This window comes from Anabas testudineus, chromosome 15 (genome assembly GCF_900324465.2).
Source record: "Anabas testudineus chromosome 15, fAnaTes1.2, whole genome shotgun sequence".
NCBI classification, from domain to species: Eukaryota; Metazoa; Chordata; class Actinopteri; order Anabantiformes; family Anabantidae; genus Anabas; species Anabas testudineus.
Genome location: NC_046624.1, coordinates 16664215 through 16677130, shown reverse-complemented (window position 1 = coordinate 16677130; position 12916 = coordinate 16664215). Strand labels below are relative to the sequence as shown.

The 12916-nt window shown below is 39.3% G+C and overlaps 1 protein-coding gene across 2 annotated transcripts in view; it reads right to left on the bottom strand.

The window, feature by feature from the left end:
* Positions 1 to 5717: 5717 nt before the first annotated feature.
* slc8a1b (solute carrier family 8 member 1b) overlaps positions 5718 to 12916 on the bottom strand; it is a 103185-nt gene continuing 95986 nt past the window's right edge. For both annotated transcript variants that reach the window (XM_026354093.1, XM_026354092.1), the window contains exon 11: positions 5718 to 12688. In XM_026354093.1, coding sequence (XP_026209878.1) covers positions 12416 to 12688 — 273 coding nt within the window. In that variant the 3' untranslated portion in view covers positions 5718 to 12415. The remainder of the gene's footprint in view (positions 12689 to 12916) is intronic.

Below are 12916 nucleotides of genomic sequence, written 5' to 3'. Positions count from 1 at the left end.
AAGTGGTCGGCTTGGAGATGCGTCTCTAAATGGACTAGCTTGTCCGCTTGTGATCCAGTTACCCGAGACGCATTTAAAAGTGTAAACATGGATATTGTCATTGAACTGTAGGCCGTTTTTGCTCCATGTCCAACAGTTTGCCTTATTGCTTGTGTCTTGAATCATCACAGGACACATACAGCCCTGTATCATCAGCGTATGAATGACATGAGGGAGGAAGAGAAGTAAGCAAATTAAAATGATCCACCCCTCATGGATCATTGTTCCAATAACACAAACAACACATTATATGTAATGTAAAATGTGAGAGTCGCTGAGAGCGTGTTTACATGTTTTTCCTGTTATTCCTCTCCAGCCCTGAGTGGGTGTGTGTGTGTGTGTGTGTGTGTGTCGGTGTGTATGTGGTTGTATGCTATGGTTGGTAGTCGTCAAGTGTCGTCAAGGCAACAGAAAATCGCCACAGTAACTCGACATCATCTCGCCGCCCACAGCCTCTCAGCAGAGAACAGTTGCTGACACAGAGTAACCTACTGTCAAGTGTGTGTGTGTGTGTGTGTGTTTGAGTTGGCAGAAGTTTTCGAATGTAGCGTAGTTGTGTTTTGATGCTCTGTGTGTGTTGGTGTGTGTGGGAGTCTGCAACTCAAAGAGAAGAGGACTTGGTTATCAACTTCTGCCAAGAGAAAGAATGGAAGACGAGCAAGCGAGACAAGAAACGGGCAGAGAGAGAAATTGAAAGAGCAGCGGAGAGAGAAAGGAAAGGAAGTAAAAGGACGTGAGGAGGGAGAAAGAGGAAGAATAGGACAGTGTAAGAAAGACAAGTTTAAGGAAAATCATTATTGTTAGAAACTTAAAGCTTCTCAAAACATTCCCTATAAAATCTGATATAACTGAAGACAAACAACAAAACACCATTATTGATTCATAGTGACCAGACAACAGGCTCCATCAAGCTGTGGATTTCTTCTTTCTCTTTTCATGTGTGGGAATAAAGGAGCAAATCAAAACACGCCTGAAATATTATTAAATATAATTATTTTAGCAAATTATAAAGTTGTTAGGGCTAATTTGTTAGCAAACTGTTTCTATTCAGACATGAAGGTCTGCAGAGATGGAAGCATATCTGTGTTATTGTCACTTTGAGGGTCATTTTTAACAGTACACTAATCATTTGATCCATCTTCATTATGTCAAAATATTGACTAGTGCAACTTCAAGAATTGAAAAGTGTCAACGCACCATACCAATGGTTTTGAATGCTTTAGCCCATTAACCTCACATTTCATACACTTGCCATACATATATATAGATATAGCCTCTTAAATTGATTTCCTTCCCTCTGAGCTGTCTTTTCAGCTTCAGATTCAATTAATTTTCACGAAAAGAAACTTAACCTTCACTGACTTAGAACCTGCTGGAAATAGATAATTAATCACAGTGAAAAATATATTTATCATCAGTCAACAGAGAGCAGGGAGTGTTCATGAGAGCTGGTTGATGAACCCACCAAAATCACAGTATTCTCACACCCTATGGTTGTATTCATGGTATTTTTAAGCCTTTTCTACCTGATAACTTAGCTTATGAATGGAACACCATTGAGAGCACACTCTAACATGTTAAGTGCACCCTAAAGGTGACACAATGGCCCCTAGGTTATCTCTTTTGTGATGAAGATGGCACAGAATAATTCATTTTTGTATTTCTAAAGTAATAAAAAATATAACCCTATGTTTTAGTGAATTCTAAATGTCAGGATTATTCTGTCTCTCTGAAAATGTTAGTGCACATGCAACAAAAAACAATTGTCATACTAATAAATGTCACACTTGTGACTACTATCAAAAGTGGTAGTAGCATTTTTGGTTAGGTGGATTTAAAAATGTAATTTTCTGTTTCCGTGTCATTCACACATCTTCATCCAAACATCGAACAAACCTATACAGTATGTTTCTTCAACGAAACATCTGCTGCATTTAAATAATCTGAAAAAGTGCACTAACTCTAAGTGCTAAGTGCTTTAACTCATAGTCGTCATTTCAGAATCTAAGGCAAGGAACACACACACACACACACACACACACACACACACAGAGTTCATGCTCTGGTATTTGCCTGACATTTAATTTCAATCCGTTCTATGGCTGTGAAACACCTGCTCTAACATGACCACAACTCTGCAGCCACCACCATCCATCCACCCACCCCCCCCCACACACACACACAGTCAGGCAGCTACTAGTGTACAGATGTAAAAGCACATAAAATGCAGTTGTACCAGTGCCTAATGATGGTTCTGGGATTCTACCACATACATGCATTCATATGCCTGTGTTTGCATGTGAACACTTGTGTGTGTGTTGGTTCTACTGGTACTGGTAGGGACGAGCGATTAGTTCTAACCTTTGGTCCAGACACCCAGGCTTCCTCCCATCTCTTGGCAGATTTAACATTTCTACCACATATGGAGAACATACTGCCACATGATGTGCTGTGTGTGGAACAGCAGTGTATGACAAAGAAGTGTGTTTTAGAATATCTGAAGGAGATACAACAAGAAAATAATCAATTCTGAAAAATGCTGATGAAAACAATTACATGCTTAAATGTTTTACCCTGATGTAGAGAAACTGTTCTAAAATTAACAACAGCAGTCACCTTTCAGTATTGACCTCAAGAACAAGGCTCTTTGCTTAAAAGGAGACAACAATAATTACAGATGGGCAGTACAATACCTTTTCAGTTCACAATCCAAATGTTGAATTTAATGGGAATCTGCTGAGAGTTGAAAATTGATCATGTACTTACAGTTCTATGTATAATCGTTCATCCTCTGAACGTGTCCAGAAGGATATGATGATCTATCTTGCATTGTTTACCATTCATATCATTTTCAAATCTATCTACACCTACATTCAACCTACATTAAATCCAACTGCATTTACAGTATGTTTAATGCTTCCTGTCATCAAGGAAATTGGCAATCTGAATTAATTCTGGTTATTTGGGTTTCTTCACTGCACTGGTAGCAGGTCTCTCCTGGCTGCTTGAGAGTATATTTCTAATATGAAGTCTGTGCACAAGTGTGACAGTTATTGTTATTCCAGCGCTGAGCAAGCTGTGATCCTCGACCTTTCAGTCAGGACAGCACAACGTCTGACTCAGAGACAGAAATAAAGCATAAAGAATAAAGAAAAATGTGAAGGGTGTTATGCAGACCAAATTCATGTCTAGACAGTGAAGCAACGTTAGTTTGACATATTGAAACTTAAAGAGTCAGGGTGCATTTCTCCTGTTCCACTGTACAGTAGCTGTAGACTGCACATCTGCAGTTAAAGCTCTCTAGAGAAAATCTGTCTTGTACTTTTGCTTATAGGGGGCACCGGTGGAAGAATGGCATCAACTCTGCAGCAGACAGCATATACAAAAACATAAACAGTCCCAGGATTTGAGAGTGAACCACCTCCCATCCCCATGTTACATCACTATATTGTAATTTTTTGTTGCCGTCCTGGACCTCAGCTCACAGCTCAACACATACTCTGGAATTAAATGTATGTTGGTCTTCTCATCTAATTCCAGGTGAGGCAGAATATCCCCCAAATCTCTGTGTTCCTTCAAAGGTCCCGCACACAAAGGATTTCAGTTATTCTGGCATCAACTCATTGAGGCTTGAGCAGAACTATATATTTACTAATAATAATAGTGACATCAAACACAAAGTGCCAAGTAAGATTGTCCCTCCTTAACGTTATGTCAAATATAGTGATTAAATAAGGTGATTAATAGGCAGGGACAGACAGAAAATTAGATGTCACATGCCGCTACACTGACACTTGTGTAAGACCTATGGATGTGTTGTCACTGAAGCTTTGTAATGTATATCTTAGTGACAGCTAAAACACAGTAGAGAGAAAATTAAAGGCTGGTCCAGTTGTCTTTCACTAAGGTAGTTTGACAGCCAGCACAGACTTTCTGACAGTCTAGGCTTTATTCAGTATTCAGGAGCAACCATGCACACACGTGAAGACATAAATTAAGACTAATTTATCTGCATGCTTACCTGCAGAGGCTATCCAGACAAGTACCTGTCTAGAAATCCAATGTGACAGAATAATGAGGTTTCAGACAGACACAGCAGTAGGCAGGTAATGAAAAGCACCAAGACAAACACCTGATCTCATGAAACAACACAAAACATGCTGCAATAAATTAAAAGCATTTTTTCTAGTTTGCACATTCTGCAATGTACATCACACATACACAGAAAAAAACCCAAATTCCCTTGGAAAAAAGCTGCCCAAACAGTAAGAGGATTTAATTGTAATGGGAAGAATCCATCATTCTGCACAAAGAGAATTGGCACGATCCATCACATTGGCAGCGTGAGCGGAGGAGAGGAACCAAACATAATTCATCCATCAGTCAGGTGTTATATGACGGTAAAGGCTATGTACTGACCACCTGTGCAACTTTCCGCTCATATGCACACACTTTACTTTTACTTCACTGCCAACTCCAAAACCACCTTGACCCTCCGCTTAACCATGAAGGTTTACTAAAACTGTTCTTGTTTGATATAAGTTTGATGAACTTTTTCTCCAATATTTTCTGTAAGTTAGGTAATCACAAAGTCTGGACTAACAGCAGACCTTTATGTCGAGGAACATATAGCAAATGCTTACACAAATGTTATTATACTATTTAGATACAGTCAAATATTTGAGAATCAGGGAACCAATGAAGATTTTGCTGGAGGCAAATCCTCTAATTAAACACATAATTGGATGTTTAATCTTTGTCAATGACAAATATAGCACTAAAAGAGCTACTGTGGTGGAGGGGGCTGTTGCAGCTAACAGCACTGTCATGAACCTACGTGTTTGTATGACTATGATTGGACAATATTAGACAGTCAGTACTCTACTTTCCTAGTTCAAAGTAAAAGATACTAAGCTAGAAAAATGTAAAATCATCTTCCTATTTTGACTTTGTGCACCACACAAGCTAACGGAGAACACTGAAAGTAGAATTGCAAACTTGTAAGGAAGGATCAGAAGTTCATTCTGTAACATAAGTTACATAACACAAAAGGTGCTGCATCAAACTAAAGCGGTGCATTTGTTGAAAAAAATAAAAACCTTCAATGTTCTGTTTTCAATTTATTTTATGATATGCTACGTTACCGAAAAGCACATTTAATTAGCCTACTACTCAAACGTTTACGTTTCTGCAATCTTCTGCCGTTTGGTAGGTTATAATGAGCTTTTCTTTTAATCCAAATGAATAATTTATCACTTGACTTGGTGAATATGTGTTAACATGAAGAACAGCAGTGAACCACAATGCATGTTCATCATTTTTCCATCAGACAACATAAACCAAACAGAATTAATCAGCACTGATGCAGACATCACTTGCAACTCTGACACAATGACAGAACAATGCACGACAGTTAATGAGATGTCAGCCATTCAGACAAATGTCATTTTATTCACCGACAGTCTGAACATATAAAAGAAAATGGATGTTTGTATGGGAGGTTGAGTAGAGGGGAGCGAGACAAGACAAGAGCTGGTTGCGGTTCCCATTTACGTTCACTAAATGTACTATCTAATGGAAATTTGCATAATAATTAAGCTTTTATATTAAAGCCTTTCATTACAGATTGGCTGTAACACACACACACACACAAACTAGAAAGGCAGTGGACTCAGAGGGTCTCTGAAACAGGGTATCCCAAACTTTATTTTATTGGTTTTATCAGAAGTACCATGTACCATGGAGAGCAGTCACAGTTAGTGGCAACACACATACAACAGCGTTCCTCCTATCAGTTGGTGTTCAAGAAAAAATAATAATAAAACAAACAAAAAAATAAACACACATACACACAGGAAAGCAGCAAAACAAAAAAAAGAAAGAAAACATTTTCATTAATTAACTTCATTAATTCCAACACTGTAATGTTGTAACTGTGGATACTGTCTATTGACAAAAACTAAAATTCCTGACTACACCCCGTGAGAGCGAAGAGAAGGGCAAAGAAATGATGGATGGAAGGAAGTAAGAGTGTGAATGTGGAGAAAGATGTCCAAGGGCAAAGGAGGGATTAAGAAAAAACAACAAGAGACAGATTTAGTAACGTTACAGACGATTATGAATCATCACTCAACTACAGACATGACTCTTTGTGCGATGGGAACACGCAGATAATTCATATCTAACTATAGATGGTTAAAAAAAAACAGGTGAGTACAAACAGGAATGGACGACATGTTTAGTCTGTGGGATGAGCAGCCAGACTTACGTCAGAGAAAGAAAGACAGACAGAGAAAGTGACGTCTGAGTCAGAATCAAACGGGAAGAAGACTGACAACAGCTCGTCTGCAACGCTCCTCCAGTAGAAACATAAAGAGGAGATGGAAGAAAAAGAGCAATGAAATTAACCAACAGGTGCAGAAGAAAGAGCGAGGCAGAGATAGAGAAACAAGCTTTAAGCAAACTACATCTTCTCCAAAAAGGCAATATATGTCATTCTTGAGTGCAGTGAGTGTTTTGTTTCCCTTAAATAAATATGTAGAATTAATTCTCTACTGTTAGCGTGATGGCCACATCGTCCACCTCACTTATAACACTGTACAGTATATACACAATATTATTTAGTTAAAATGACAAAATAACCTTTAGATGTACATACAGTATTCTTTACCCTCTGTCAGAGAACACAGCCACGGTATTAGAAATAGCAAGCAGTGTCGTTTTTTATTGTACAGATAACCCATGCAACTCCCGTATACGTTATTTAAGATATAGAACTCCTTAAAGATCTCAACTCTCATTCAATAACAGCAGATATTGCCTTTTTAACAAAGGAAAAATCTTAATTAGTCTTAATCAGTAATGTGCAAGTTACTCCAAGAAAGAAACAAAAAAAAGAAAACGAACAAACAAAAAAAGAAATTAACTTTGTTTAACTTAAAAAGATACTGTTGTTAGATCTACATACATCACAAATGTAACTCAACAGAATAAACAGAAATCCTGATTCTGTACAACATTCAAACCTTTTCTTGTCAACACCAGGGGAATGGGGTACAATTCTCTATAACTATATACAGACATGTTATCATTCATGCACAGTGTCAACAAGTAGCACATCGACATTCCAAAAATATGGAAAACATGGCATAGGGAGACGGAGAGGGGTGAAAGGGACTGGGGAAGAAAAGACGGAACAAAAGGATTACTGCCTGTTTCGGTTACTTTGGCAGCAGCGAGACAGAGAAAGAAAGACGGGGAAAGAGAGGGAAGAGACACAAAGGGACAGATAGACACCATAACAATACACATGCTGGGCAGGAGAAGTCCGCTTCAGTCTCACTGGCCCAGAAATCAATGTATGGCTGTAACTTCATATTTTTTTTTATTATTTCATCTTCTTCCTCCTCGTCTTCCTTCTCCTCCTTCCTCTCTTTATCATCATCCTTTTACATCGTGCTTAATGTTACTTTAATGTTAGAGAATAGCTCCGGTAAAGTTTCTCTTCTTTTTTTTTTTTAACAGTACATCAGCAGCTGCAGCAACATTTCGGAGCGATGTTGCTCAGTTTGTACCAGCAGGGCTGTTTGTCCTTGTCCTCGTTTGTTTGTCTGTTTGGTGTTGCATTTGTTTATTCCTCGGTCTGTCAGAGCATCAGTTAAGAAGTGGACGAGGCAACGAAAACGTCAATCTTTACATTAGAAGCAACATTGTTAATGGTTCACAACTGATTCAACACCATTATATATATATATATATGTTTTTTTTTTTATTTTACATCAGATACGTTATTACTGTGTACATCAGAGTGAAAAAATCTCTGCTGTTGTTTACGTTGTTTAAGCAAAGAACAAACAAACAAACAAAAAGATACGGTGCAGTTCATGTCTTCGTTTAAAACCCTGCCCAGTTGTTCAAACCTCACCACAGAAGAATAAAAACAACAACTACAGTAATCTACAGCTTGTTTTTCCTACTCCTCGCTTGCTCTTAGTGTTATATACAGAGCGGTGGCCTGGCTAACCTTTGACCCTTCAAACCTCAAAAGACCAAACCAATGCGGGAAGCGAAAGTCCAACACAGCTGTGATTCCCTGTGGCGCTTTAAACAGCTGCTGTTAATCTGCCTTAAGCTTCACATCAGATGAGCTTTTAAGTGAAGGTAGATACACAGAGAGGTGAAGCAACAAGGTAAGAGCAGCAACAGATTTAACTTCCCGGAAAAGAAAGAATGAAGATTTGTGCAGCAAACTAATGTGATGCAAACGACTACAATACTGCAAGCGTCAGTTCCAATTAGCCAGCAGGCACATTTTGAGTAAGTCCAACATGATTTTACAAAGTCAAAGATCACGTTGGAGTTACTTGAACAGCTTCCATTGTGTTATTTCTTCTTTGCACAAGCTAGCATAACTTTTTAATAAGCCTTCAACTCCATGCCAGTGAAGAGACAAGAGCATATAAATTTAAATAGAAAGATTGTGGCTAGATTTAAAACAACATCAAAGCGTTGTTCGTCTCTTTTTAGAGTGGTAATGAAATATGAATAATATTTGGTGTTTTAAGAAAGATCCACTGGTTAGAAAACCCTTTACACACTGGACTGCAAATATTAAGTTTCTGATAGAAAGATTTCCCTTTGGCAAAACAGGGGTAAACTGCCACTCCAAGGCCTTCACATGAGAACAGCTACCCTAATGGAGAGCCATACTTTGTGCAGTTTGGCAAATGCAAGTAATGAACAGATCATTTTGTCTGCACTAAGTTGTTCCCAAAATATTCCACTGCAATCAAAAAAAGTTCTGCAACAAAAGAGCCCGTATCAGAGTTTGGCCGGCGTCCACCACTCACTCTGACTGCAAGTGCATCACTTTTACTAAATCTGGATCATTTATATGATTATCCTCAACATACTCTGGATTTGCCAAACTCATCCAATCCAGGGCTCTGCTCCCTCAGAGGGGTGGAAAGCTGTCTGGGACAAGACTGTTGCCAGGTTTTTAATGGATCACTATCTAACCCAGACTACTTACTTTACAGGAATTTAAAATGCTACTCGTATTGTACATCATGTAAAAAACACAACACAAGCAGTGAATTTAGGGCCAATTCAGATGCAGAGAGTACCAGATGATAAACTATGGACTTAGAATGGCTACTCACATGTTTTGTGTACGTAGAGATCTCTGTGGTTTTGGCTGAAGGAGTAAAACAGATAACAGTCTGAAGTGTAAACCTCTCGCACAGTTGAGAAAAGCTTGAAGATTTATATTCTACACATATTTCAGCAGATGCTCTTCAGACACTTTGATGTGTCTTGTTCCAAATCCAACATAAAAGGAGGTTCCCAGCCATTTAGTGTCTGATATAGTCAGTTTGTTTCTTTTGCCTTGTAGATTCATGACCTCTAGTTGTCTTTTAATGTTCATCTAGTGACATTTGTTTAGATGGAAAATCCAGCTAGGCTGCTGTGACAGGACATGTTATATGATTAGAATAATGTGTGGAGCCCATTCTTGTCTACATCATAAAGTGAGATTAGTGGTTTAGTCAGTCACACTTTGATCTAAACCAAGGCGTTCTAGTATCAGGAACGTTTGATTTGGGCTAGATCAGCTTATTCCACACTACTAATGAGCATCAACTGGACAAACACAGTCATCACTCCTAGAGGTTTGTTAAATGGAGTAAAGCAGTGTGCCATAAAATCACAAGTAACATTGCTTTAGTTTCTGTGACAATTATATCAGAGGAGAAGGAAACATCTACTCTGGCCCTATAAGAGGACATCTGGCATAAATCTGGACCATTTAACGACCTCGTATCATATTTTCAATAACTAGTAACATTCCTGGAATTCTTTAATTCCTGTGTCTTCCTGAATCATAACTGTGATTGCCCAGTGTAGCTAGTGTTGTCCAGTGTAGCTCAATATATTTCTATCACAACCATCCTCTGGTACATACTCCATCCCTAATTATATAATGATCCTAAATAAAGAACACTGTCTTAATGCTCCTTTTGATCTTTACTGTTGCATCTTTATAATCATTAACTATGAACCTCAACACTGCCATTTGGTTATCAATAATCATCAGTGTAACATATAGAGAGCCTGACTAAGACAAATTCACTCTGTGATGCAGGAAAGAGGGTTTTTTTTAAATATATGGCCAAATGCTACAACTGTCTAATACCTATTTTATTGCCAATATCTGCATAGCTGAGAGTTAGCCAAGCAGAGGCTCTCATCTGATGTGCCCTAAACTACAACAGTACTACTGTTGTACATCTGTATATACGTCTATATGTTCTAAGCCTACTTCTCCACTACTGCTCTAATTCTCCTGAGCCATCTCATGGTTCCCAAGATAAGACTGGCTGCAGAAGTTAAGAGTTGGTAAACAGTTGGCTTCCACGGCTGGTGTGAAGCAGTCAATCATTGTCCTGTCGTCTAGCAAAGACTCGCCCTCGAATAAAGCAAAATGCAGAAATGCAAAGTGATGTTTATTGCTTCCTGTGGGTTAAGGTCTTGCTAATTCACATGCCTGAAGCATAATTTCTATGCCTAATAATGAGTGGAGGTGGCCTGGGAAACAATATAGCATGAATAGTTTAATTTGGAACAAGGCTGACTATAATTTATATGCAATCTTTGTAATCAGGTAAGAAATACTCCCACCAAGGAGAGTCACAGCTTTGTGTGACAGAGCACTTTGAATTATTGGGTCACTTTTCTATCTGAGGAACTGGATATTTCATCTGACAACGTCTGCATTAAGTGAAGCTCATTAACTTTTCTATATAGGATCTAAAATGGTACAGCTGATGTATATGGTTAAAGAATACAAATCCCTGTTGAGTAGCTCCCTAAAGACCAACCTAGGAGAATTAGAAATCAAGTGTCAGGGTTCGGGATTAGTGGTTGTTTCTTACAAAGCCCTTAAGGATTTGATTGGTCCACTGACCAGCCAAGGGGAGCTGCTTAAGACACACAGGGGTAATGACCAAAGGTGTGGAGCGAACCAAGCGGCATAAAAGGGATATAAACTATGGCAGAGGCCATGAAGAAACAGACCTATGAGGTTTCACAGAGGGCGGTACCTACGTTTTCAAAGACTATTGCAACGCTATGATTGACACGTGATAGTGGTAATCCTATTGGTGGAAAACCAGGTAACAGAAGTCTACAGGTAAAAATAAACACACACACAAGATTAATCCCCTAACTCTAGATATTTATGCAATGATAATAGTTTCTCTAACAGTTTTAAACGGTAGAGTGGCCATTTTGTCTCTGCAGACGTGGCCTTATTAAAGGTAAAAGCACACTAACCCCTTCTTGCCTGAAATTAGACCTTAAATCATTTACATCTACAGTATAAAGCAACAAAAAGAGGGCCTGTTCAGAAGCGCATGGTGTAACCAAGACATTCAGCTCTTTGTATTTACATTTCTAACCTCTTCACTTTCCGCTTCTTCGAACAAGCCCTCCCACAAAAGAATCTTACTCAGCATTTCTACAGGCTGGGAGAATTAGAGTCAAAAAGACCTTGAATACGAAAGCATATTCCGTCTCACGCAGCGACAGCAAAACGAGAGGCTTTTGTTTTTGTTTCACAGCACTTGACCATCTTCCAACAACACACAAGCACAGAAACACACACTCACACACTAGCACTCACAGTTTGTTGTCATTAAACAGTTGTGGCAATATTTCCGGTTCCTTCCGATTGTGTTTTTCACTGTCACCTCGTCATGCATGTACAAACTGATACAGTTATTCTGTCTCTTGCTGCCTCACTTGTTCCTGTTACTGCAGCTGGGAGCGGGAGTAGCACTGGTCCGACTGGTAAGAGATTAATGGGATTGCTGCTGCTGCTAAAGCCACATATCATGGATGTCCGTCTGATTTAACTCGTCACTCTTCATTTTGTTAAAACTGGAAGTGTCTTTATTTCTAAGGGTACATGTAATCATGAATTTAGGTATTTAGGTTTTATGTACCGTATTTGAACGAGGGCTGGGTTTAAGACGACTTGATTCATTTGGATTTTTAGATTGGGGGATCAAATGTATTCCTTCGTTTGTTCCTTTTTCCAACTTCTGAGCCATTTCTCTAGCTCCTATGATTCTCCTGTTTGCTGTCGTCCTTTCATGCATGCCTACTCCCCTCCACTCAGTTTTTAGATGCTTTAGTGTGTTGTACATTCCTTCATCTATACATCCATCTATTCATCCGTCATTCAGTCTATTGCGTAAAGGGAGGGAGTGATATATCAATGAGAAAGCCTTTATTTCCAATCCATCCATTCATCCAACTCCCCTTGGTTTCTTCCTTTATGTTCTCCTTCTTGCCTTCATTATCTCTCATCATCTTAGAAGCCCTGGATGTGGCAGTAGGCCTCCAGTGAGGAGAAGAGGATGTAGAGGAGCCACAGGCTGACGAACAGCATAGTGGTCAGGGCCTTCGCAGTCCGGGGCCCGCCCAGCTCTCCACCAATCTCTGGCCGCCGTCGGTACATCAGCGTGCCGACGGAGATGAAGGCAAAGATGGTGAAGAGTGTGACAGAGAAAGCCAGCGTGCCAGGGTCCACTCTGAACTCCTCCCCCTTGCTGTTGTGGTAGATGGCAGCGATGGACCACGCCACCTGCCAAGCGTCATCAGAATCAAATGGAATAACGTGAGATGTAGTGACCGTGTACAACAGCGTAAGAAACAACAAAACAGAGAAACAAACATGGACTTTATTGAGGGTGATGGCTGCGGTAGACAAGCTACATAAGAAGTGCTGGCAGCAGAAAGCATAGGATGCATAAAATAACATCAGTTAGAACAGATACACTACAGCTGCTACTGGTTTATACTGTAGTCGGTG